At 49.8% G+C, this 23,249-nt stretch overlaps 6 protein-coding genes across 6 annotated transcripts; 2 read left to right on the top strand and 4 right to left on the bottom strand.

Moving 5' to 3' along the window:
- Positions 1-5,338: 5,338 nt before the first annotated feature.
- On the top strand, positions 5,339-6,271 carry EPUS_06492 (uncharacterized protein; the record flags this gene model as incomplete). Its single annotated transcript, XM_007804196.1, has 3 exons — positions 5,339-5,639; positions 5,695-6,071; positions 6,140-6,271. The coding sequence occupies 3 exons, from the start codon at positions 5,339-5,341 to the stop codon at positions 6,269-6,271; spliced, it is 810 nt and encodes a 269-aa protein (XP_007802387.1).
- Positions 6,272-7,380: 1,109 nt separating this feature from the next.
- On the bottom strand, positions 7,381-9,349 carry EPUS_06491 (uncharacterized protein; the record flags this gene model as incomplete). The annotated part of the gene is made up of 2 exons (XM_007804195.1): positions 7,381-9,054; positions 9,116-9,349. 2 exons carry the CDS (start codon positions 9,347-9,349, stop codon positions 7,381-7,383), a joined length of 1,908 nt encoding a protein of 635 aa, XP_007802386.1.
- Positions 9,350-12,816: 3,467 nt separating this feature from the next.
- On the bottom strand, positions 12,817-13,896 carry EPUS_06490 (uncharacterized protein; the record flags this gene model as incomplete). The annotated part of the gene is made up of 1 exon (XM_007804194.1): positions 12,817-13,896. One exon carries the CDS (start codon positions 13,894-13,896, stop codon positions 12,817-12,819), a length of 1,080 nt encoding a protein of 359 aa, XP_007802385.1.
- Positions 13,897-14,856: 960 nt separating this feature from the next.
- EPUS_06489 (uncharacterized protein) lies at positions 14,857-15,723 on the top strand (the record flags this gene model as incomplete). The annotated part of the gene is made up of 1 exon (XM_007804193.1): positions 14,857-15,723. One exon carries the CDS (start codon positions 14,857-14,859, stop codon positions 15,721-15,723), a length of 867 nt encoding a protein of 288 aa, XP_007802384.1.
- Positions 15,724-15,959: 236 nt separating this feature from the next.
- On the bottom strand, positions 15,960-21,474 carry EPUS_06488 (uncharacterized protein; the record flags this gene model as incomplete). The annotated part of the gene is made up of 4 exons (XM_007804192.1): positions 15,960-16,084; positions 16,157-16,383; positions 16,481-16,598; positions 16,671-21,474. The coding sequence occupies 4 exons, from the start codon at positions 21,472-21,474 to the stop codon at positions 15,960-15,962; spliced, it is 5,274 nt and encodes a 1,757-aa protein (XP_007802383.1).
- Positions 21,475-21,817: 343 nt separating this feature from the next.
- On the bottom strand, positions 21,818-22,814 carry EPUS_06487 (uncharacterized protein; the record flags this gene model as incomplete). Its single annotated transcript, XM_007804191.1, has 4 exons — positions 21,818-22,162; positions 22,270-22,332; positions 22,404-22,695; positions 22,741-22,814. 4 exons carry the CDS (start codon positions 22,812-22,814, stop codon positions 21,818-21,820), a joined length of 774 nt encoding a protein of 257 aa, XP_007802382.1.
- Between the last annotated feature and the right edge of the window lie 435 nt (positions 22,815-23,249).

Raw genomic sequence — 23,249 nt, 5'->3', positions numbered from 1 at the left:
CTCTTCTGATACGGTTTTGGGGGAATGGGGAGGGACCTTGTGTTCTTTTTTCTTCTTTTTTTTGGTTTTTGCTAAGTTAGGGGGTTGGAATTGGGGTTCGATTGGATATATACTTTTATCTACATTTCAATGGCGGCGGCGTCGTCGGCGTCGTCGTCGTCGTACTAGTTCGGTTAAGATAGTTAAAGTATTACCAGCGATCGAGAATGTTTCCTCTTTTTTTCCCCCCACTCAAAACGAGAAACTTGAAACCGGAAAAACTTGAGACTTGAAACCTGACACTAGATCTACTCAATGCCCCGTCTTTCTACTAACCACATATTACTTTTCTTGCGAAGGGGTAGATGCTAGCTACGTTAGTGGTGGTACAAGTTAGGTAGGTAGGTAGGTCAAACGCCATCTGCTGCCGGATTTGTTTCATTTCAGGTACTGGTATGTGACTAACCACACTGTACATTCTCTCTTCTTGGTGCGAAGGGGGGTTAGGTTTGTTGAGGCGTCGATCTGGTATCTATGTGTCTGCTGGACTTGATACATGAATAGGGAAGGGTGCATTACACCATCGGTTGTTTATGGACATGGAGGATAGATGGATGGATGGGTGGATGGATGGATGGGTGGATGGTCTGCATGGAAATTTTGTCGGTGTTGGGACGTCCAAAGACAGTTTTCGCTGTCCGGATGGGTGGATGGGTGGATGGATGGGATGGGATGGGATCTGCATGGAAATTTTGTCGGTGTTGGGACGTCCAAAGACAGTTTTCGCTGTCTAGATGTGCAAATCATTGACGGTGAGAATTGACGTATATATATCTTCTTATTTATAAATAAGGCGTTCCTTTGTGGAATTCTGTTTCTACCACACAGCCATTTGGATAGGAACTCCAACCCATCGATTTTACTTCGGACCATCGCGAATGGTCTCGGCTCCATGGGGCACGGCTTGGTGGCTTGGTTGTTCAGCTGAGTGCCTGGGAGAAAGGCACACTCACGCTCAGACAAGTTGATCAGGTTAGTCATGGAACAAGGATCACAGATCTCCTGGTCGGTAGGAGCCAGCATTTCTGGGATCTCGCAGATTGATGCGGTCGTACATAGGCTAGGCTCTGACCGGGTGGGTTTGTTCATGAGGCGCCCTACAGAAGAAGTAATGAGAAGGAAGAGTCGCTCTGCTGCCTCTGTTTCTCGGTTGAATAGACCAGCACAAAACTCCTACCTCCCCTGCCGCAACGGAGAACTTCTTAGCCCTCTCGACCTCGGAGTCGAAGAAGATTCTCTCATATCAGCAGGCTTTGATGGAGAAGGGGATTCGGGAGTCCTTTCACCACCGACACCACCAACAAGAGATCTCTGGTGGGAAGGAGATGGGGAAGGAGATGAAAACAACAAACGTTCCGCTCCCTCGTCATAGTAGAAGTGGTGGGCATCATCCGGCCGCTGACTGATGGCTTTGCGCTTCTCTGTCCGCTGAGGTGGTGTCATTGGCTGGAATGTAGTACGAGGTCCGCAGGTCCTGCAGTCTGGTCCTTGGCATCCTGTTGCGCATGCACAAGTTGGGTTTCCGCACTGCAGAGTAGGGACGAGTTTGCAGCCGTGGTACGTTCCGTTGTAGTGGATGCCTGCTGGGAAGGGGAAGGGTAATGTTTGCTTGGAAGACATGAAGGAAGGCAGCAAGAGATGGATGAATGGTGTTTCTAATTGGTTCGGGGGCCGGTGGTTGTGTTGAGTGCCAGTTTGTGAAGGGTGGAGGGAAGGAAAGGAAAGGAAAGGATAATTGCACAAAGCTAATGCAGCTTTTTTGTTGTGTTGAAAGACTGCCGAGAGCAACAGATATTGTTCAAGATAGCCGCTATAGTGTGTTTCATTGATAAAGCTAGCCCGGGTAGTGCCAAACGTGTCAAACGTTACACATGTGTCTGAGAGACGCGCGCTGAAGCCTTGGAATCATATTTTGTTACGTCCATGGACACTTTTCAAGGAAAACACGGTCTTGATTACTTCTTGGAAAGCAATTGGGGTTCCGGAAATATTCACGCCGAGTCTTTGGTCATATTTACCATGATCGCATGTCTCGAAGAGTTTCAAAGACAAACACGGACGGAAAGCTTATCAGCCTTGTGCTTGGGACAAGGGTTGTGGTATCGACGAGTACTGCCGGATGCTCAAAGAGGCTGGGAACGTAAACATGCTCTTCTTCAGCAAGACTCCGTCAGCCTTTTCCTCTCAAAGAGGTGAAGGACGAGGTAATGAAGATTGACGAGTTGAAGAACAAGGACGACCGGGTACTTTTGGTGGACGATGTCGTGATGAGGTGTGTTGGAGTTGTTGTACTTTTCCGTCAGTAGAACGTCTCTATCTATGGCATATTTTAGCCCCAAGAGGCACTAAGACACCTCGACCACAACTTCATGACGTGACTCGACTACCGGCAGCGTCTTCTGCCAGGGGTCGGCTTATAGGACTACGTGACTTGTTCTGGTGACGGCATCATTGTTGTGACCAGCACTCGTCACTGATATGGCCGTGCAAGAGACGAATTGAGCGTAAGTAAGGTCATATCTGGCACTGTAAGTTTCCGCATACCCATCATGCAATGACAACAGGGATTGAAGCGCTGCTGATGCCGAGATGTCATGCACCCCTTGTAGCCGGCGCAAGGAACATTGACAGGCTCACCCATTGTTCTTGCCGCTGAAATCACTAATAGGCGGAGTTGGTTGAGTGTTGGTAGTGTGACCAGAGAAGATTGCATATAGAGGATTGTGTGCGAAACGATCAGCCCATAGGAACCGGTGATCATCAACAACCTTTTCAAACAAATCATGGTAGCGATGACTAACGTGTGACCGACTTTTCCATATTTGTGCGGCACATAAAGCTTGATGTATCGTAGTTGAAATATTCCTTCGGTTGCACACCAGTTTGAGGCGTATGTGCAAGCGCAAGGATCGGACCGTGTCATAAATATTTCCTCAGTCATATCAATTTGAAAAAACTGTACGAACTCTACCGTTGAGTGATTTTTGGTATCTCTCCTTAAGCAAAGTGTATTGGTAAACCAGAAGCTGGTCTGACAGTGATCATCGCAGGTACGAAGCCATGAAGCAGACGACAGGCGTTTAGCCTAGGTCTTGAGAGCATCTGGCATGAAAATTGATGGACATGCGAAATGAGGCTGACGAAGTCCAATGTCTGCTGACCGTCAGCGGCTGTACAGGTTTGCCCCCGTTAGTACTGAGGCGAGAGGGGCTCTACTATTCTAGGTATCTTTATCGGAGCATTGTTTCAAGTTGGTATTTAAGGGCACGAAGATCCAATTGAAATTATTTAGTGTTTCCTCCACTAGAACCGCTGGTTTTATCTCAAAATCGTCTCTAGCAACTTCATTAATCTCATCACTTGCCCTTTACTAGACTAAATAAGGACGAATAAGTCAAATGCTTATAGAGATAAATTATCCATATAGTGATGCTTTAAAAGTTTTCAACTAGATGTAACAATTTTTAGGAGAATAGAAGGATAGAAGGATAGAAGGATCATTCTGTGTGCGAATTCTGTACACTCTTTCTGCGCACTTTCTGTACGTTTTTGATGGGGGTACAGCTTGGCAAGATTCTGCAGCCTTGGCCCACCAAAGCAATGCTTATTTTTAGCTAACCTCGAGAAGGCAGGAAGAGGGGAACTTTATCCAATTGGAACGATGATACCTGTGGGCCGTAGTTTGAGCTTTTCGCAGTCAATTACTTGAGCTTGGCGGTGTAGACACATTAGAGAGATTATATAAAGATAGCTTAATAATCTTATCTGATTTATAATATTTGTATTAATCCTTATAATAATAATCTACTTTATATGTAACTAGTAGTTAAGTCTAATATATGAATAGCTTTTTAGCCGGCTACTAGGACTTTTCCAACTAGTAGCGTCAACTTCCCTATCAAGCTTGGCGAGCTCTTAGCAGCGGCTTAAATCGGCTCAACCGGTTTCCGAGCCAGTCTGAGCCCTCATTTTCCACGGCTCGGACCGGCTCGGACCAAGTAGCAGCCGCTTTCAACCAACCAACCAGGTGACCATCCGACCATACAATCTCCTCCCCACTCATCACTCCATGTTTCACTACTTCCCAACCGCAGCGTGTAAACACCACAGCTTCTGTTGTCTGGACCATTCCTGCAACGGCGACAGATCCTCGACTCTTTTTCCCACTTACTTGAGACATCTTCGACCAATAAGTTGTCTCCACGCTTGACGACACCGATCCGATATCGCCTCCGTACTCACATAGGGGATGTAAAATGCCTCAATTAGCATTACCGGTCTTATTTATTTGATGTTATCACAGTTTTCACGTTAGCAACACGTTTGAGTGTATCCTGGAAGAGAAAGCTCTTTAAGACCAGAGCTTTCTATCACTTACAAATTCCTTATCTCATAACCCATTCATGCCGGGTGCTGATTGAAAGAAATTCTGCTTGTAAATTTACGCTAACGACGTTAATTAAGATATCGGATACGGAGGGGATAGGAGTTCTCATTATGCATACATCACTCACCCTTTAATCAAGTCTACGAGGGTTTTCGATACAGCTACATCGCCTGACGTTGTACTACATAATTGTCGTCCAAAATGTGCAAAACCGGATCATGTCCGACGGAGTCTCTATACAACCTCTTCCTCCTCATGAATGCAGAAGCACGGAATACCCTTCTTCTGTATCCAGTCCGCTGACGCCACGAACTAAGATGATCAACTGAGTAGATGATCCGACCACACCGTATCGTCTCGCTAAGATGTATTCGTACACTCCGTCTGTTGGCACTTTTCTTAGGACAAGCCCGCGTGTTCCAGATCCACGAATCGAGGCCTCGAGTCTCTGCATTAAACTAGAAATTCTATCACTTGCTTCAAGCCTGCAGAATCCATTATCCACACTGCGTCTTCTAGTTCGGATTGTCATGGAGAATCTGATCATCCATTCGATTGAAAATGAAAGCAAGCGGGCAAAAGCTGAGGATGTTATTGTCTCAAGAGGCTGCTAAGATGGCAGGTACTTGACGCCAACATTCTTCCACAGGTGCTAAGGTACATAATAGTACACTACTTTGAGCAATCTTTTAGTTTCATACTCTCTCAAAATCTTTCAAGATCTGCATATCCATCCAAGGATTATAATCCAAATGTATTAATAGGCCTCATTACCCGCTCTCGCTCATCTTATGTTCCTTTATTGAAAGAGTCCTTCTTATCTCCCATCTCTTCCTGAAATCAAGAATCGGTGTACAAAATGCGGTAACCATCAAATCGGAAAAAATTTGCCCATCTTACAACCTTTACGAGATGAAGACTGTTGTTGGTCATGCCTGGCTGTACGCCCTAATGGTCTTCAAGACCCTTGCCAACCCTCTTCGCGATCAGGGCCAGTCCGTCCTCATTGATGGCCAATTGAACCCCTCTACCGATGGTTCCCTGCAAAGCGATTGCTCTGCATCGATTGGCGCCAAAATTACTGGTGAGAACATCCATGCGGTAGCCAGCATAGACTGTGTCAATGCAGTTGGATCTTCAGAGAAGATTGCTAGTTTTGAGCCTATTGTTGTGGATGTAGGCAGCTCCGTCGATATCCAAGTGCTTAGCTCAGGTGAGTCTGTTGCCTTCTATTAAAGTGGATTAACGGGTACTCATTGGTGCATTAGGCTATGATTCATGGACAGTCACTCAGGGTGATGGTTATGATGGACGCGATGGACGTGATGGACGTGGTGGCCATGATTACCATGACCACCACGATCACGATCACGATCACGACCCGCCTCGTAACGGTCACCACAAGACCATAACAGTCACGATGACTATCACCTCGATTTTAACCTCAACTACAACCTCGGTTAAGACCACCACGGAAAGTCCCTCGACTATCACCTTACCTGCCTCTACGATACATCTTCCACCAGTCACAGTCACAGAGTCAGAGACCGTAACGCAGCCGGCTGAAACTGTGACTTCATGCCCTAGTCTTCCACAACCTACGTACCCTGGATCTTGTCAACCGTTGGCTCCATATACTGCGACGGTAAGTCTTGAGAGTTACGTGTTAATCCTGTCGAGTAGTTTAGACACTAATAGTGCTCTGTACCACAGTTCGAAGGGGTCGAACACGCTGACGATCTGTGGAGTACCAGCGGATATAAAGGAGTCCAATATGCTTTGGGGATGGGCAACTGGAGACTTGTCCCTTTCGGTGATACCGGCAGGGCCATCCAAATCATTTAATGGAGCGACTCGTTCAGAGGTACAATCTTGCTCACGAGAACTAGTGGATCGATTTCTTTCTTCTTAACCTCCTTTCAAGCCAAGTATCTCGGCCTTGCCGAGACGTACAACTTCTTCGCGCAATGCTTATTCTGCGGGACGACAGATGTCGACGAGTTCGAGTTAGTCGGCGAACCGGGCGCGCCGGATGGTTTCCTGACCTTCACGCTTCCACGAGGACGGCCCTATTACAAATGCGTCATAGGCGTGAAGAGCGATGTTCCGCCAGAAAGCGTCTTGCATAGCAATTTCGTGTTCGGCTAGTAAGCTCTACCAACCGAAACGGAGAAATTGACTCCTATTTTGGGCGAGGGACAAGGTATGACTTCCTAGGAAGGAGGGCGGAACGCGTGGAATTTGACCTATCGATATTTCACCATTATTGTTACCCTTTACTTATTGAGATGAAATCAGGGTACGACGGCGAGAAGTGCATGTCACTCCAGCTGTTATTACGCGTTGATGGATTTGGTGTACATCCACACAAAGAGGTCACAGGACATAAATATGTTTACTGAATCTCTTTCCATGATTAAGCTCGATCCAATCGATCTATACGATTTTGCGAACCAACGGTGAACGTATGTTTGGTTATAAGTTTGATGACTTGACGGAATCACGTGGTACCATCATGGAGTATCCATCTCTATACACCTGAGCAAAATGAGTCCGCCAAACGCAGTAATTCGCTCCAGGGATGTGAGCTTTGACGACGATGTCTTCTATGACCCTGCGCAACTTGATCTAGGCCACACCCTTTGCGAGGATGTTAGCCACGTAGTATAAATTTTCGTTATATTGCCTGTCGCGATTTAACCCTCCTGCAACCACGTCGCCAACTCTACAGTTCACTGAAGACAAAGCACAGCTCTAGGTTTTGGCATTCGACCTCAGTTCCATTGGGCAATCTCGACGGGAGAGAAGGGAAAGGATCGGAATGAACTCAGGGCTATAGCTGAGGGAATCGTGTCTTTTCTTTGCCTGCAAAGTTATGCCTGGTTGAACTTATTCCGTCGGTATCCGTAACCCTATGCAGTAGTCCACCAGTATCTCGACAAGAATTGCAAACTTCAGCCTATACATCTCACTCCGCACCCTTCTTTGTCCCGGGACTTCCTAATCCTATCACGCTTATACTTGCCGGCCTGATCCGCTTTGACGATATCAGCCCCATACTCTGCAATCGCATAAACCAAACTCTGCGTATTTCCCCTAACATGCAGAGGCGCGATACTCGCGTCGATGATCCGCACATTCACCGTCCCATAAACCTTTAATCGCGGACTCACCACCCCACCCTTATCCCTCGGCAGCATCGCGCAAGTCCCGATGGGATGCCACCCGGTATTCACAAGCTGCCGGACATAGTCCAGCACGCTTGTCGAGTTGAGCTCGTTGGGGAGCGCCGGGCCGTGCACGGTGCCATTTCCCTTGAAGAGATCGGACAGCGGAGCCGCCTTGCCAACCCGCTGCATGTGGAGGGCGACATCGCCCAGCATGATGATATCCAGTGGATGGGACAGGTAGCGTGGATCGAATTCGGGGGCTTGGCTGGGGTCTGCCGAGCGGATGTGCACGGTGCCCCTGGACAAGGGGTGGGCGAGGAAACTCGTCCGGGAGACGAGATCAAAGCGGCCGGTTGATGGGTTGGGTGTCGGGAGACCCGCGCCGGCGAGCATTCCATCGCAGGCCATGGCTTCCCGAGGATCGACAAGGCGCTTCTTGACCAGGTCGAATTGCTCGCGCAGACCGGGCGGGGAGTCGTGGCTGTAGGATTCAGCGGGTAGGTACTGGTTTACCAGGTCTTGCGGTCGTGTCTGCTGATCAGGAGGGAGTATCTGGGACCAGGAGAGCGGGGCGTATTGAGTTATGACGCTAGTAAGTGGGCCGGTGCGATTGGTCTGGTAGAGGAGCCGTGCTTCGTCTTGGTACGTCCTGTTGAATATGTATTGGTCTTGGGTAATGACCCCATCATTCACTTGGTTGGTGTATCCAATGACGGGGTGGTCTTGAAGGTTCTCCCCGACAGCTTTGTTGTCCAACAAGACGCGGATGCTGTGTTTGTTGAGGATTTCAGCGTTGCCAATGCCGGACAGCTCGAGGAGCTTGGGGGATTCCACCGTGCCGGCTGCGATGATGACTTCCTTCTTTGCATTGACAACATAGTGTGTGCCGTTGACTGTAAAATTTAGTCCGGTGGCAGTCAGAAGGTCATCACCTTCCTTCTTTTCGTCAAAGATGATGTTGTTCACCCGAGCCTCTGTCAGTACCTTTAGGTTAAGCCTTCCGGCATTGGGCTGATAGTACCTGTTTCCTGCATAGCTTCTGGTATGATCTTCCTGGTTTTGGCTCATGAGGTTAGTATATCCACCGAGGGCAACACCGTCACGCATGTCGCCATCTGCTCCGATTCCCAGGTTCTCATAAGTTGGCGTCCAGGCCTTCTGGAGGTCAGTATAGAAGGGAGCAAAGGAGCTGCGAATGGGACCGCCGTAACCGTGGGCGCTTGCGTTGATGTACTCTGCGCTTGCTTCCTCAGCAACGTCCGGTGGCGGTGATTGGTAATCCTCAAACTTCCTGTAATACGGTGCCAGGTCGTCGTATGACCAGCCATCGTTTCCTAGGTTCCCCCAATCATCAATATCGTTTCGGGAAGCAAAAGTCAGCAACTGAGCATTAATTGCGCTTGAGCCTCCGAGTCCCTTACCGCGGGATTGTGGAACAAACCGACCGGATAGGTTAGCCTGATATGTCAGCCACTGGAACGACAAAGTGAGGGATGTCATGAGGGAACGAGAGAACAACCTGAGGTGTACTATTGTAAAGCCAGTCATATTCAGGTTGACCCAGCAGTTGAACGATGTCCAACGGAGTCAAGATCCTTGGATCATCGATGTGACTGATTCCAGCCTCAATGACCCCGACATTAACCAAAGGATTTTCGACCAAGCGGGCGGCCACGGCCAAGCCTGCTGTTCCTCCCCCAGCAATGAGGTAGTCAAACGACATTGACGCAAAGAGTGGTGCGGTCAATGCCATGATAGGCTGTGGGAGGGCAAATTGAGGGACCCGAAGCCAGAAAACCTGGTGAAGAAGACGAAGGAGAAGCCAAGTGAATCCGTCGGAAATCGGAATCGAGTAATAGACTCACACAGGGTTAAAAGCGGTATGATTACAGCTGACGTTATGGGCTTAAGGTCAATTCAAAATATTGTATCCCCCACAGCCCTTGCTGATCATTCTATCCTATCCCAACCCAACACTACATGTAATTGTGGACGAGGACTTACTTGATTGAATGTAGTATTCGTCAGGGGTTTGGAGCAGTCAGCTCAATGCATGAATTGGGTGTGGGTAGCTAATAGGAATCTAAATACAAAGTTCGGATGAAATAGCTCCGCAGGCGCCAAGGCCCTTCGGCCCCACAGAGGGTGTCCTAAGAGGATGCCTAATAAGAAAGTGTCTTGAGAGGATGTCCTACAAGGGTGTCTTAAAAGAGTACTTATAAGAGAGTGTCTCAAAGGGAGCTTAAGAGAGTGACGTAAGAGGGGGTCTTAAGAGAGTATCTGTAAGACTATAAGAGGATATCTTAGGAGGGTGTCTTAAGAGAGTGCATAAGAGGGTGTCTCTATAGGGTCCCCCCTAAGAGGATGCCCCGAAGAGGATGCCCCGAAGAGGATGCCCCTAAGAGGATGCCCCCAAGAGGATGTCTTGAAGCGATCTTAAATTGTCATAATGGGTTTGAATTGGACTTTAACCCCGTAATAGTGCGCGGTAATTTGATTGCGCACTGGCATCATGATCCTACACATTTACCCCAGCATTCAAAGCAAGGTCTCCGTATCATACTCCTTGGCCGAGTGGTGTCTGCACAGGCTCTGCTTAATCAACAGCTGTCAGCCTCTTGTACCACGTAAGCTCGAGAGAGGTGCCAACCAGGTAATGCGGGCCCTGGTCGCTTAACTTCGGTAGTTGATGAAGAATAATGCCGGCAGTTCTTCGATCTCCGTCGTTTCACCTTTGCTGATCTGACCACAGGACCAACACTCACCCCTACCGCCTACCGCAGCACACGCGCCGAAGATGTCCCCAACTCACCTCTCCATCGCGCCGTTCTTATATTCGATACTCTGTACACTCTTGATCATTTGATCCATGTATTGGCGTGGCCATAGACGTTGACGCCGTTACTGAGCCCATCCCCTCAGACTTAAATTCTCCTTAGCTTTGGGCGGTTTTGCCAACAGTTACCCGTGTTCCGTCGCAGGACCGCTGACGAGGCTGCCATGGACACGCGCATTGAAGAGAGCTCTGGTGAGAATGGCTTCAGTAACACCATCAGAGACTTAAGCAGTAAAGCAGAGTAATTCAGTCGATTTGTCAACTTTACTCCCTTTAATTGCATATAATCATCCCCCAGATTCTTTTTCTGGCAGCACAAAGGCAAGCTGACCAAGAGGCATCTGCACGTTTTCAGCAACTAGTCTAGGGGAGCTGCAGGAAACAAGATTTGACAAGCTGTACCACGAAGCGTTCGCTGAGTAATTCCTTTCCAACGGTTGCAACTACCCAAGCAGAAGTTGAGCAGGGGATCTAGCCTTTGAAAGAGAGATCAATTGCTTGTGGGAAGATTGAGCTGAAACGCGGATCAGCGAAGATGATCAGTCTACACTGCCGCTGTCAACCTTGCAAAACACTCCATTAGGGAAAACTGTAGCACCACAGCCAACCCACCTATGTTTCACTTCAGTTGTTACTAGTTTTCCTTCTTTGATATCCCGCAGAGTTCAGCATGGTCGATGTTCCAGGAAGCATTGGCTGTAGCGCTGCACATTGTGTCCAAACAAATCAAATCAAATCGGTGCTCTCGTCAAAGCGAATCGGCCTCCGTGGATTTGACAAATTAGTCAAATTGAAGTCTTGACAGAAAGTCTCAATGATACTCATTCCAGGATATTTTCGATGCAATAATAACAGTCTTGGCGGACACTCGATCTGGACGAGAATTCAACTTTGTCAGACGCTATTTTTACGCGTTACCCTGCGTTTTTGACTCCTTTTGATTGGTTATTTTCGCCACAATTTCGCAGTTACTAGTATTTTCAATACAATTTGTACTTATTTCTGCTCGCCCTGCACATTTCTTCTACCTATTTGACACAAAGCCCTAGAAATATATTGCTTACTAAGGTTTAGCTCGATTTGACAAATCAGTCAGACAAAGCAAATCAGGGGTTTTGATTAAATAGTAATCAAAGCAAATCAGGGCCTCGATTGGAAGCGCACGCTGACTGCGATAGAAGAAGTTTTCACTGTGTGCGCCTTAATCTCCGTACAGAGAGGGTCACACCGCCACTGCTCCCTTAGTCAGGCAGCAACCTCATTGGGCGTGGTCAAGATTCGGGTACGAAGTCAGCCTTCTCATCCTTATTCCGACTGTCCTGACAACTTTCCTCATGTTTTATTCTCCATCTGACCATTGTGGCCACCAAATTGTCCGGCTGACAGGGTCAAACCCTTACCCCAGCAGAGATCATTGTTCTACTTCAAATCCTCTTCCCACGGGACTTGTCACGTAAAGTGAAACCAGGGTCACGCTCAGGCTCAGAAAGAGAAAATGCACAAAATGGAAGGAGAGTACTCTTCCGATTTTGTGCAATGCCGGTTGTTTTACGATATGAATCGTGGAGGAATACCGTGTTGTAAGCGATGGGTAAAAGCGTTGCTCATTTTGTTGCTCTTATTTAGAGGGAGTTATTACTGACAGATTCCGCATAATTGCATAATTGTGCATTCTAGGCTTACTACGCTTCAGATGCGATTTGGTACCCAAGCTCCCTTACCATCCTTACAATGTAGCTGTCCGACCCTTCGATTTTCGGATCTGCGTTGATATGGTTACCCATCAGCGCAGGTCCCATTTCTCTGATTTCTAGTCTCTTGACGCGAATGTCGGTGTATATTGCTCGGAATTGGGTGACTTGTCAATCATGCGGGTACTGGATTGATTGAGTACGCTTCCGAGTTGGTAAAGGACCTGCTGTCGATGTTCGGGATGCTGTAGTATATTAAGCAAGAGCCTGGTGAGCTTTAAGAGCTGATTGATGCTTGCGCTCTATACTCAGTCACGTCCACTTGCGCTTGAGCACAGAGTGTCGAGTACTTTTCCGGCAACGAAGCACATGGACGAATTCCCGATTGACCTACCTGCAATCACGACAACAGACGGAGCCATTGTGATAAGTAGATCGAGAAAAGATGCTCAAGCGCCAGCTTCTTGTAATATGGAGTAAACGCTTCAAAGCTTTGATGCTCTGTTGGATAGAAGAATGATGCTGTAACGCCCGATGGTCGTTGTATGAAGGAAATAACGCCATAACGCCTTGACGCTTCCCTCATAAGATAGATGAATACCTAATGTCCTATGCTTCGCCGGATAAGAGTGATGATACCACAACGCCTTGATGCTCCGTAGTATGGAGAAGAGATTGCCACATTTCCGGTCCTCATACCTTGGCCGTCTCATCCGGCACGAGCTGCGCCAGAATCTCCTCTAGCTGATCGACGAGCGTGAAGTGCGTATGGTCCGACTCGCGTAGCTCACAATGCGGCAGCCGCGCCGCCATCCAGCGAATCATGCCTATTGGCGCGTTCACGTCACGCGTGCCATGCCATATCTGGATTCGGTCGTACTTAACATCCTCGAAGCGGAACCCCCAACTCTGCGTGAGCAGCTTCGCCTCCTGCACGGAAGCTGCGGCGCCCTGCGCAAAGGGCTCGAACAGGAGGGGCAGCAGACGGTCACACCGACTCTCGGCCTTTAGGCTCTGCCTCTCGTCCTTTTCCGTCGTCTTCTCACGCTCTCTCTCTTCCATCAACCCCCCCTTCTTCTTTTTTCGCTGCTCCTCCTCCTTCTCCACTGCCTCCAACCACCGCTCAAGCCGCCTTCTGACCCACTCCATCTCCACAGCCCATCTCAAACCCCTCACTGCGGCTTCCGCAACCACTGTCAACGCCCCAGGGGCGTAATTCGCGGCCACCGCGGCCAGCCGCGAATACCACAGTACTTCTTTCGTCCCCGCCTCCCACGGCGGCGCCCCGGCTAGCACACCTACTGCCGACATTTGAGTGTGGGGCAAGGCCTGCGCGCACGCCAGCGCGTACGGCCCGCCGCCTGAGCCACCCAGGATGGCGAAGCGCACAAGCCCGAGGTGGGAAGCAAGAAAAGAGACGTCAGCAGGCCAGGAGGTGATTTTGCGGCCGGGCTGGAAGGTAGAGAGCCCGAAGCCCGGCCGGTCAGGCGCAATCAAGCGAACATCCTGCCGCGCCGCGAGGTGCGCGATGGGTCCGGCCTCAAGACGCGAGGAGGGGTAACCGTGGAAGAAAAAAACAGGGTAACCGGTCGTGGGGCCATACTCAGCGTAGGAGAGCACGCGGCCATCGGGGAGAGTGACGGCTTGTTTGTCACGAGCGGTGGATGTGCTAGTGCGAAGGTTGCAAGTGGTGCTGAAGGTACGAAACGGAGACGGTGAGGAGGGGCGCAGCGCTAGAGAATAGCGGAGCCAGGAAAGGCACGCAGGATTCATGGCAAGAGGAGAATTAGCATGTAGACCTAGGTCAAGAAGAGCTTTTTCATGATGCTGATACAAATCATAAGAGGGCGCATTTTATAAACATGTCAGGGCATGTCTAGAACTCTTTGGGAGTTTCATGGCAGTGCGTATTTATAGATTATGAGCCACTAAGGAGGATTAAGGTTGACAGCTTGTCTCCGTACTTGAGTTAAAACTTCTCCGAAGTAACCTGAAAGATGACTCACAGACCTTAAGGTCGGAACACATACAGTCACCATATTATGCCAGTGGCATAATACCGAAAGAGACATGTGGAACAGTGGTGTTGTGTAAGTCTGAGTGATTTCTATTATCGGCCTATTGCCAGTTATCTGATGTCTAGCGCTACACTACTGTTGCTGGGGTGCCGGTAGTAGCCCGGCAGGAGAGTTATCTCCAAGTGAGCCTAACACACTACGTATTGTTAGTTCAGCACTAACTAATACCCTTACTTGAAAACGTCCTTTGTACGAAAAAGCTAAGCCTATATTAGATTACACTTAATACTATGTAATTTGCACTCTATAGAGAGGAAGCCCCTAGTAGCCCTTAGTAGTCCTATAACTTTTAGATATCTTTAGGGCTTTTTTAGACCGTTAGACGTGACTTGTAACTAATGTCAACTAAGCTTCAGACGTTCGGGCCTATTAGCTGCTCTGACATCGTCAACTGAGACAAGCATGACACTACTGCATAAACAGGTGGCGCTACTTTATCGAGTTAGCGTATATTGATGACTTTGGATGCACAATTCCGTATAACCAGACTATTATGTCCATTTCAAGTCATATGGTAAATTGTTCCTGATGAGAAGTCTCAAGAGCTTTGGCCCCTAGCGTCTTGAGACTCCTGATACGAATTCAGCGTTGGCGGTGTAGATCTCCCGAGCCAGCACCATCCCTCAACGTCAGCAGCATCCTTGATATCCAAGCCATGGCCGAGCAGTACGAGTTCGACATCGACCTGTTTGATGGCGGTACCCCCGGCTCTGCCTACCACATGAGTAACCTGCCTGGTGAGGACCAGCGCCATTACCTGGCGCAGTACGGTTCGACCCGCACGGTCAAAGGCATCCTCACCGACGTAGTGCACGGGCACCTCACGTCAGGCGGGGACGCGGCCACCCTGATCGTGTCTACGTTCAAGTTCCTGGGATCGACCAGGGCGAACCGCTTCGTCTCGGCGAATATCACCTGGGAGTTTTTCTACGCCGATCCGGCCAAGCCCGGCGTCGCCGCCGTCGGTCTGGACGACTGGCCCGAGGTGGTCAACCTGTCGATGGATGATCAGTTCGTGATGGACAGGGAGACGTTCACCCTAAGCAAGGATAGGTCACTGGAAGCGGGGCTGCAGGGCGGGGCCTTCGGCGCCAGCACCAGCATCAGCAGCGGATGGACACGCTCCGAGTCAGGCAACGTCCACGATCACATTTCACTATATGGCTCCAGTATTTTCCCACAGCGGAACGCGGGAGAGCCTACCGGGGCTAAGTGGGTCATGGAAGAGAACGCAACCGGGGAGAGCGGCATCCCGGACACGCTCACGACCGCGGTCCTGCTTAGGCGGAAGCCTGGCAAACGCTTCATCGGCGTCATTGACATCAAGGCCAAGCAGAAGCTCGACCTGAGCTCCCGCATAGCGCAGCTGGTAAGCACCAAGCCCAAGGTCAGCCCGATTCGCTTTGATCCGGCTCTGAAGGCCACCACCGACAAATACGAGCCTGATGAGCTCGAAAAGGTCGTGTTGGATGACATCAACATCGTCAGGTTCAAGACTGAGTTACCAAAGCACGCAGCATAGAATATGCGGACCTTGTGCAGAATCCAACGATCTTTTCATTGACTACAATAAGGATCACAGTTGGTTTAGTGTCGCTAGCCCTGGCAGGTTTTTGCAAATGCTTTCTAGCTCCATCACAGTTCGTCCCCTTTTCTCTCAGTCACGGGACGAAAATCAAGTTCGATAGCGTAGTTATGTGTGTAAAAAGCTGCAACTATAATCACCTGGCCATATCGTGAACACCGCAAGGACACAGTCTATTTGAAGTCTTTGAAGTGGAAGTCATTCGGACCAAAATTGGCAACGACCTTGATTCCCGCGTCTCCGATCCCAACCACTGGGAAAAGCCTTCCCACTACGTTGGTGAATGCGGCTTTAGTCACTATTTTGCACGTGAGCACCGAAAGCCCTATCAAGAACGAGACCAAACGGAAAGGAATGAAATAAGACTCACCTTCTCCTACTCTATCTCCGTTTTTTGTGAAGAAAGCGGACTTGGAAGTGAAGTCGATGGCGCAACCGACCACGTCGCCTTGGGCATATTTGGGGCCGTATGGTGTGCCAAGTCCCTTGTTATTAAATAGTGCTCCATCGTCGCCATGATATCCCCACGCGGCCCTGTGCCAGCCGGGCATCCCGATCCGCCGGGAATCAGCTTCACAAAAGCCAACAGCAATAGCACTTTCGAAAAAAGGAGTTAGCGTAGAACGTTTTGTCCAGGAAGACGGAGATTTTCAAGGGAGAGGATGGGATCTCCTAATTTTGGTATGGAGCTTACCTTTCCCGGGCCGCATGGACAAATGCCACTTCGAAGTAATAAGTGTTTGCCCCGGGAGGTATAGGATGATCTGCTCGGATCTGAAGCCCCGCGGCCAATTCCATTTTGGTGACGTTCTCTAGTTCGTAGTATCAGAAGGAGGTCACTTTGAGCTAGTGTAGTTGAAACAAGCACAGGAATTGAGGCTTACCAGTCGTTGCCGTGAGCCCATCCTCGCTGATGGTGATGTCGGACGACGAGACCGCCTTGATAAAGCGACTGGGAGGGATGGAGATGCTAACCTCTCCCTGATCCGAAGTTACGGCCATCTTGCCACTTTCGGATAACACGTCACATATTTTGACGTTCCCGTAAGCCTTTGCGAGGTGGAATGGAGTCCAAACGTGCAAATCGACCGCGTTGACATCTGCCCCTTTGCTCAAGAGCGCCCTCACGATTGTCTCATTACCTTCCATCACTGCTCGATGCAGTGGCGTCATTCCTTCATTGTCCTTCATCCCAACGTCGGCATCCGCCCCAAGCAGAAACAGCACAAGGTCTTCGTCGCTGCGAGCCGCCGCCAAGTGCAACGCCGTCATGCCATTCTTGTCCAAGCAATTGATGTCACCGCCCTGGTCCAGGAACTCTTGCATGGATTTTTTGTTCCCGCTTAGCATGGCCAAGTGCAACTTTGTTAAGCCTTGTTCTTCACCGAGAGAGTTGACGTTATGTTCTAGAAATAGATCTACAATGTGCTGGTGTCCATGGTAGAGAGCGATATCCAGTGGCGTATGTCCGTCCGGCCCTGTCACCCACATTTCGGCTCCAAGGTCAAGCAGAGCCCTGGCAACAGATAAATCTCCATCCCTCACCGCCATATCCAAAGGAGAAAATTGATACTTGGTTCGGGTTGACATGGAGGCACCGGAATCGACCAGCAATCGCACCATATCAGGAGAGGAGTTATTCACCGCGAGGTCCAGCGCAGTATAGCCGCTCTTAAGTGTTGCTGATGTGCCCACTCCTTTCTCGAGTAGAAGCTTCACTATAGACTCGCAGTTATCCGCGACAGCAAGATGCAGGGCATTCCATCCTTCGTTATCGCTGAGGTCGGCGTTGGCGCCCTTGTCTAGCAGCAACTGAACTACTGCCTCCCGTCCATTAAGGGCTGCCCATGAGAGTGGACTACGCCCTGCCAGGTCCGTCGAATTGGGGTTGGCCCCTTTCTGCAGCAGCAGTCGCACAATCCCTTCATGCCCATTCTCTGCCGCATGCGACAGTGGGCTCTGGCCATACAAGGAATCTGTTGAATCCAGGTTCAGCAGAGGGTGCTCCAGGACCTTCTTAACCCCATTTTCAAACCCACGCCGAGCCAGCAGCACCAGGGTCTCCTCGTACTCGCTGATCGGTGGAGAGTTCTTCTTCATTGGCTCAAGCAGCTGTTCCACCGCCTCCGGGTGGCCGCTGCTCAATGCCAGCTGCACAGGCGTGACGTTGGATCTTTTCTTTTGCAAAGGGTTTGCTCCCGCTTCTATCAGCAGTTTGATGCAACCAACATAGCCACCTTCGGCAGCCCGGTGTATCGGTGTGGACTTATAAATGTTCTGCTTGTCGGCTTTCGCTTCAGCTTTCAAGAGGGCTTTCACTACCGGTTCGCAGCCAGTGTATGCAGCTAGAAACAATGCAGTGGAGCCGATGTTGTTTGTTGCATCAACAACTGCTCCGGCTTTCAGAAGCTGGTTTGTGACTTCGGTGCTGTGATGTGAGAAGTGGAGAGCTGTCCAGCCGTTTCTGGATTTTGTAGACAAGTTCACACCTTTTGCCAGGAGCTCTCTGACTACAGAACTGTGCCCTTCCTTGGCTGCGATATGTAACGCTGTGTTACCAGAACTATCGGTGAGCTCCGGGTTGGAACCGGCCTCGAAAAGCTGTTTTACTATCTGACTATGACCCCCTGCGGCTGCCAGGTGAAGGGGAGTTTGTCCTTCGTTGTCCGTTCGGCGCACGTCTGCCCCGAACTTCAGAAGTTCTTTCACGACATCTACACGTCCCGCATACACTGCCATATGCACCGGTGCATCGCCATTACGGTTACTCGCGTTAACCTCGGCACCAGCCTGAAGAAGCGCCTTGACAATGGAAATATTCCCCGTAGATATAGCCAGATGTAACGGTGTAGCATCTTTACCGCCGATAGCATTTGCATCCGCACCCTTCTGAAGCAGGCAGTCGACAACCGTTGCATGCCCGTTTTGGGCAGCAAGGTACAGCGGTGTCATTTGACGTATGTTGGGTTTTTCGAGCTCAGCCCCAGCCCCAAGCAATGCTTTTACAATTTCGACATGGCCCCTCCGGGCAGCTGAGTGCAGCGGCGTAATTTCGTAGGGATAATCAGACCTGTCAGGATCGTTGTCATCCTCATAGTCGACACCAGAAGAACTGGTCTCACTGTTCTTATCTGTGCCGGTGGTAGTGCTGCTCTCATCTTCATCGTCCTTACCTTCCTTACCGGCATCCGCGTCTTCGTTTCTGCTGCTATCGTCACTCATTTTATCCTCCTCGGTGGCTCCATCAGTCTCTGGCACCACAAAACTTTCATCCAGATCTTCACCATTCTTTTCCACGTTCTCAGCTTGACTTCCGAATGCAGATTCGAGATCAATTTCACCGGTCACCTTTCCGCCCTCATTGTTGAGGAGTTCCAGCACTATTGGCAAATGCCCTTCTCGAGCCGCTAGGTGCAGTGGAGTGAAATCATCCTCATCGACAGCCAGTGGATTCACCTCCAGTTCGAGAAGTCTCTTCAATAACTTTAGGTGTCCACCTTGCGCCGCCTGGTGAATCGGCTGAGTGCGTTTCCCTTCTCGTGCGTCTAGGGCAACTCCAGCGATCACGAGCTCGTCCACGACTTGGAGATGGCCTTCTTTAGCAGCAGAATGGAGCGCGGAAGACAAGGCAGCGTCCTTTACATCGGGATCGAGAAGTTTAATGAGCTCCCTGACAATTAAAACATACCCTCCCTCTGCAGCCAACTGTAGGGCCGTGTGATTGTCATTGTCGGCAGCATTAGGATCTGCTCCAGCTTTGATGAGGTCTTGTACAATCTCCAAGTGTCCTCCTTTAGCAGCCGCATGCAGCAAAGCAGGGGCGCGTTCGCGCTCGAGCTTGTGGTCTTTCAGTAAGTACCGCAGAACTGCAAGCTGCCCACTTTGACAGACGAGACGTAGAGAGGCATATCTGTTATTATCAAGGAATTCCGAATCCGGCGCAGCTTCCACAAGAGCTTTCATTACCCCAACATGTCCTCTCAACGCCGCAAGATGAAAGTCTGGAACTTTGCCATCTTGGGATTCCCTAACACTAATTTCACTGATAAGCTGTTTCACCAACTTGGTATTACCATTTTGCACAGCAGACGTCAGAGCCCGCGCGGACGAAGCCCCCTTGATAAGCAGCAATTCAGCTATCTCCAGATGTCCCTTCTCTGCAGCGGATTCCAGGGCGGCGATTTTGTCCTCCAGACTGGCAGCATTGGCATCAGAATCCAGTAATTCTTTCAAAATTTCGATAAATCCCAACTCCGCGGCAACCTGTAGCGGAGACGCAGAACTGGGTCTACTTTCTTCCCCTGGGCGGCCTGTCGAGCCTCGTCTTCGGTTCCAAGCCTTGAAGCACTCCTTCTTAAAAAAGCGTAACACATCCTGAGACAGAGAACATCGGTCCTCAGTTCTACGATAATGTTCGGGCCAATACTCTGTAGCATATTCTAAGAAGCCGTATTGTTGTACAGGTAAGCACTCCCCAAAGACTTCATTGACTGACTCTGGCAAATCTTCGTGCCCAAAGTCTGTGAAAGCAAGGTAAGTCAAGCAAAGGCGGGTCAAGTCAGCGTGAGCTAGCTCAGGTGTGGAACTTGAATCTTTGTTCGCTTCTTTCAGCAGGGTGAGGAGAACATCCTTCATGGATGGGTGAACGATGTGAATCTCCTCGTGTTGAGTAAAGATTATGGGACTAAGAGTCTCTGATAAATCTCTGGCGATGTCCCGAGGAATATCATCCTGTATCTGTAAGTATGTCGTATTGCCTTCACGGATCGATGAGGCGATAGAAAGCTCATTGCACGTTAAGGGCCGACAGGAAAGCAAGATCCAAAAGAGAGCCGTTCGATCCTGACCGCTCAACTTCAGGATATCGCTCGTCAAGCCGCGACGTATGCATGAAGTACTGAGTGCCAATGATGCCAGCTCTTCCCGTATCGCCTTGCGCGATGATCGAAGGCCCGATCTCCCAAGAGATTTGAAAGAGAAGCTACCTTCCAAATGTGTGGACAGGCTTTGGAAATGTTCAACGAGCTCCTTTTCGAGTCCGACAAATGCCTGGCTGCCCTGAATCAGATGTTGAGCATGTTCCCTGCCAACTGTCTCCACATCCATCTTTATCTTGCTTTGAAGGCCCAGGTCGATAGTGAAGAGTAAGGGTGATTGCAGACCAGGTTGGATTCGACTGGTGGCTATCATCTTGACCTTTGCATTCCTTGAGGCACAAAAACGGATTATGTCGAGCAGATTTCGGCTGATGGAGCTGTCAGCTTGATCCATGGCATCTATGATGCAGAATAATTCCTGATGCACCGGAGAGCATATCATAGCTCGAAAAAACATCCATAGTTCCTCAATTGTCCATGGAAGTTGCTGGCGTATTGATTCATATTGGGTCCGAATACTCAAGAAAGTGCGAGGCTGGCCAGTCAAGAGCTGGTGGATGAACGACAACAGCATGCTCCTCGTCGTGGTTCGACGCAAGTCGTCCTTTTCGAATGAAAAATATATTACCGTGGAGCCATTGCCTGGGCTCCCACTCCTGAGGTGTTCCCATAAGAAGGAGGAAATAAAGCTTTTCCCAACACCGCAAAGGCCATGTATATACAGCAAAGCGGAAACATTACTTTTCGACCAGGATAAATAAGCATCCGGGGCATCGTTCAAGAGAAGCCAGCGCAATGTATTCGGTGACATTTCGCGGAGCATGCAGCAATGCAGCTGCGGTTCGAGTTGTGAGACCATTCGCTCGTAGTCCTGATACCATCCATGATCGCGGCCTAACCAAGTATAAGCGGAATGCATATCATGGTGTAATGGTCTTGGGCTAACTTTTCAATGCAACCAGGGCAACAGATCTAATTTTATCAGCGATAATCTGTGTGTTTTTCGTTTGTTCGAGGAGTTCGTTACCACTGGAACGAGTTTCGTCCCTGCTACTTGGTTCCTCGCAGTGGATGCTGGACTTTGGAGAAACCCGATCCAGAGCCTAGACAATGTCAGGTGCGGTCCAGTCACATTCGGTTCTTTCTTTCTGGGACTAGCGATCACTTGGTTCAACGATGGAGATAGCCAAGGGAGTGCCCATAACAGGCCTTTCAGCCAGCATTATGTTTGCGAAGTGTTGAGGGTACGAGAGAGGAAAGGAATAACAAACACGCATGCCCCTCTGCGAAGTCTTCTCCTCTTTCACAAAGCTGACTAACTGGTATCTATCAGCAAGGGAAGAAAATCCCTCGCATGTCTCCATCAGGGTTTTGGAAAACCGGCCAAGTGCCTCTGACAATCCAGAGGTGCTTCCGCCGTCGGACGTGCCCATCATTTCTACGATCTGAATCTCCCAAGACTTAGGACCCGTTGCATTGGGCGGAATACCCGTGAATACCTTGCCGGTCAGTAACACGCTCTCCATTTCTGGAAGGGGTATTTAAAGACGTAGGACATGGCAACCTGATAGTTGCTGTGGCAGTGTCCCACGCCGTGCTGACGTACCAAATGTGATGTGTTCCTCCTAATTGACGAGTACAAACGTTCATTTTGCGCGATCATCAAGGCCTATGGTTCCAGCTTAGCCTGGACTCGTGCACCAAACTTTGCTAGGTGAAGCAGCATCTGAGATCAAGTACCTGCATGATGACGAGACATCCGATGCCGAAGCCAGCGAAGATGACAGGGTTTGCTGTGGTATTCCTTTTCTCGAGTAACGACGTCAACAGCGCTCTTGCCCGGTACTGGAGACCCCAGGTAGTAAACAGAGTCTCATGGGAAGCTTCTGAGATCTCCAAAAAGCTCATGATGTTTGCCTCAGGGAGATCTTGTAGGAGAAGGACCTCCAACTGGGCCGTCCCCGCATCGTTATCCTCACTTCGGTCATGCAACACCAGTTGGTGTCTTCCAGGATCTGGGACTACGACGACACTGCTCTAGTTTAGCATAATCCTTCTGTCAAAAGTGCTGTCTTACTCGAGGCGCGGATCCGGACCACGAGCGGGCCAATGTTTGGGCCCAAAGCGCCTCATGCTGAAGGTCGGTAGCATATTGGAGCTGTTCATCCTGCCTCAGCCAGTTAAGGACCAGCTAAACGGTTCAGATCATTCGCAGGTGATTGGAAGGTGGGCTGATTCATGGCGCACAAAACATGTACATATGGTAGGTAGCAGCGTTTGGTATTGTATGGAAGATCGCGGTAGCTGTGGTGACGGGCAAGAGGAGGTCATGCCACAGCTGAGATAGTAGCTAAGTTAGTGGTCTGCCAGAATGCGGCGTGCCGTGCGCGGGTGCGGTACCAACCTTTCCGAACAGGTGAGCTTAAAAGCGACCCTAAGCAACAGGTAGGGACGGCCGCTCCGGCCCTTCGGCCGAGGCCCGGGGAAAGAATTCGTGTCGCTCTTGGGACTCCACACCCTCTCAAATCTCACTACAAGTACTTGCTTTCTATGCGAATACTGCCCGTTCCAAAAGTGTTGCAATTC

Source organism: Endocarpon pusillum, assembly GCF_000464535.1.
Source record: "Endocarpon pusillum Z07020 unplaced genomic scaffold scaffold3018, whole genome shotgun sequence".
NCBI classification, from domain to species: Eukaryota; Fungi; Ascomycota; class Eurotiomycetes; order Verrucariales; family Verrucariaceae; genus Endocarpon; species Endocarpon pusillum.
Note: the sequence above shows the minus strand (reverse complement) of the source record. Positions and strands in the feature narration are given on the sequence as shown.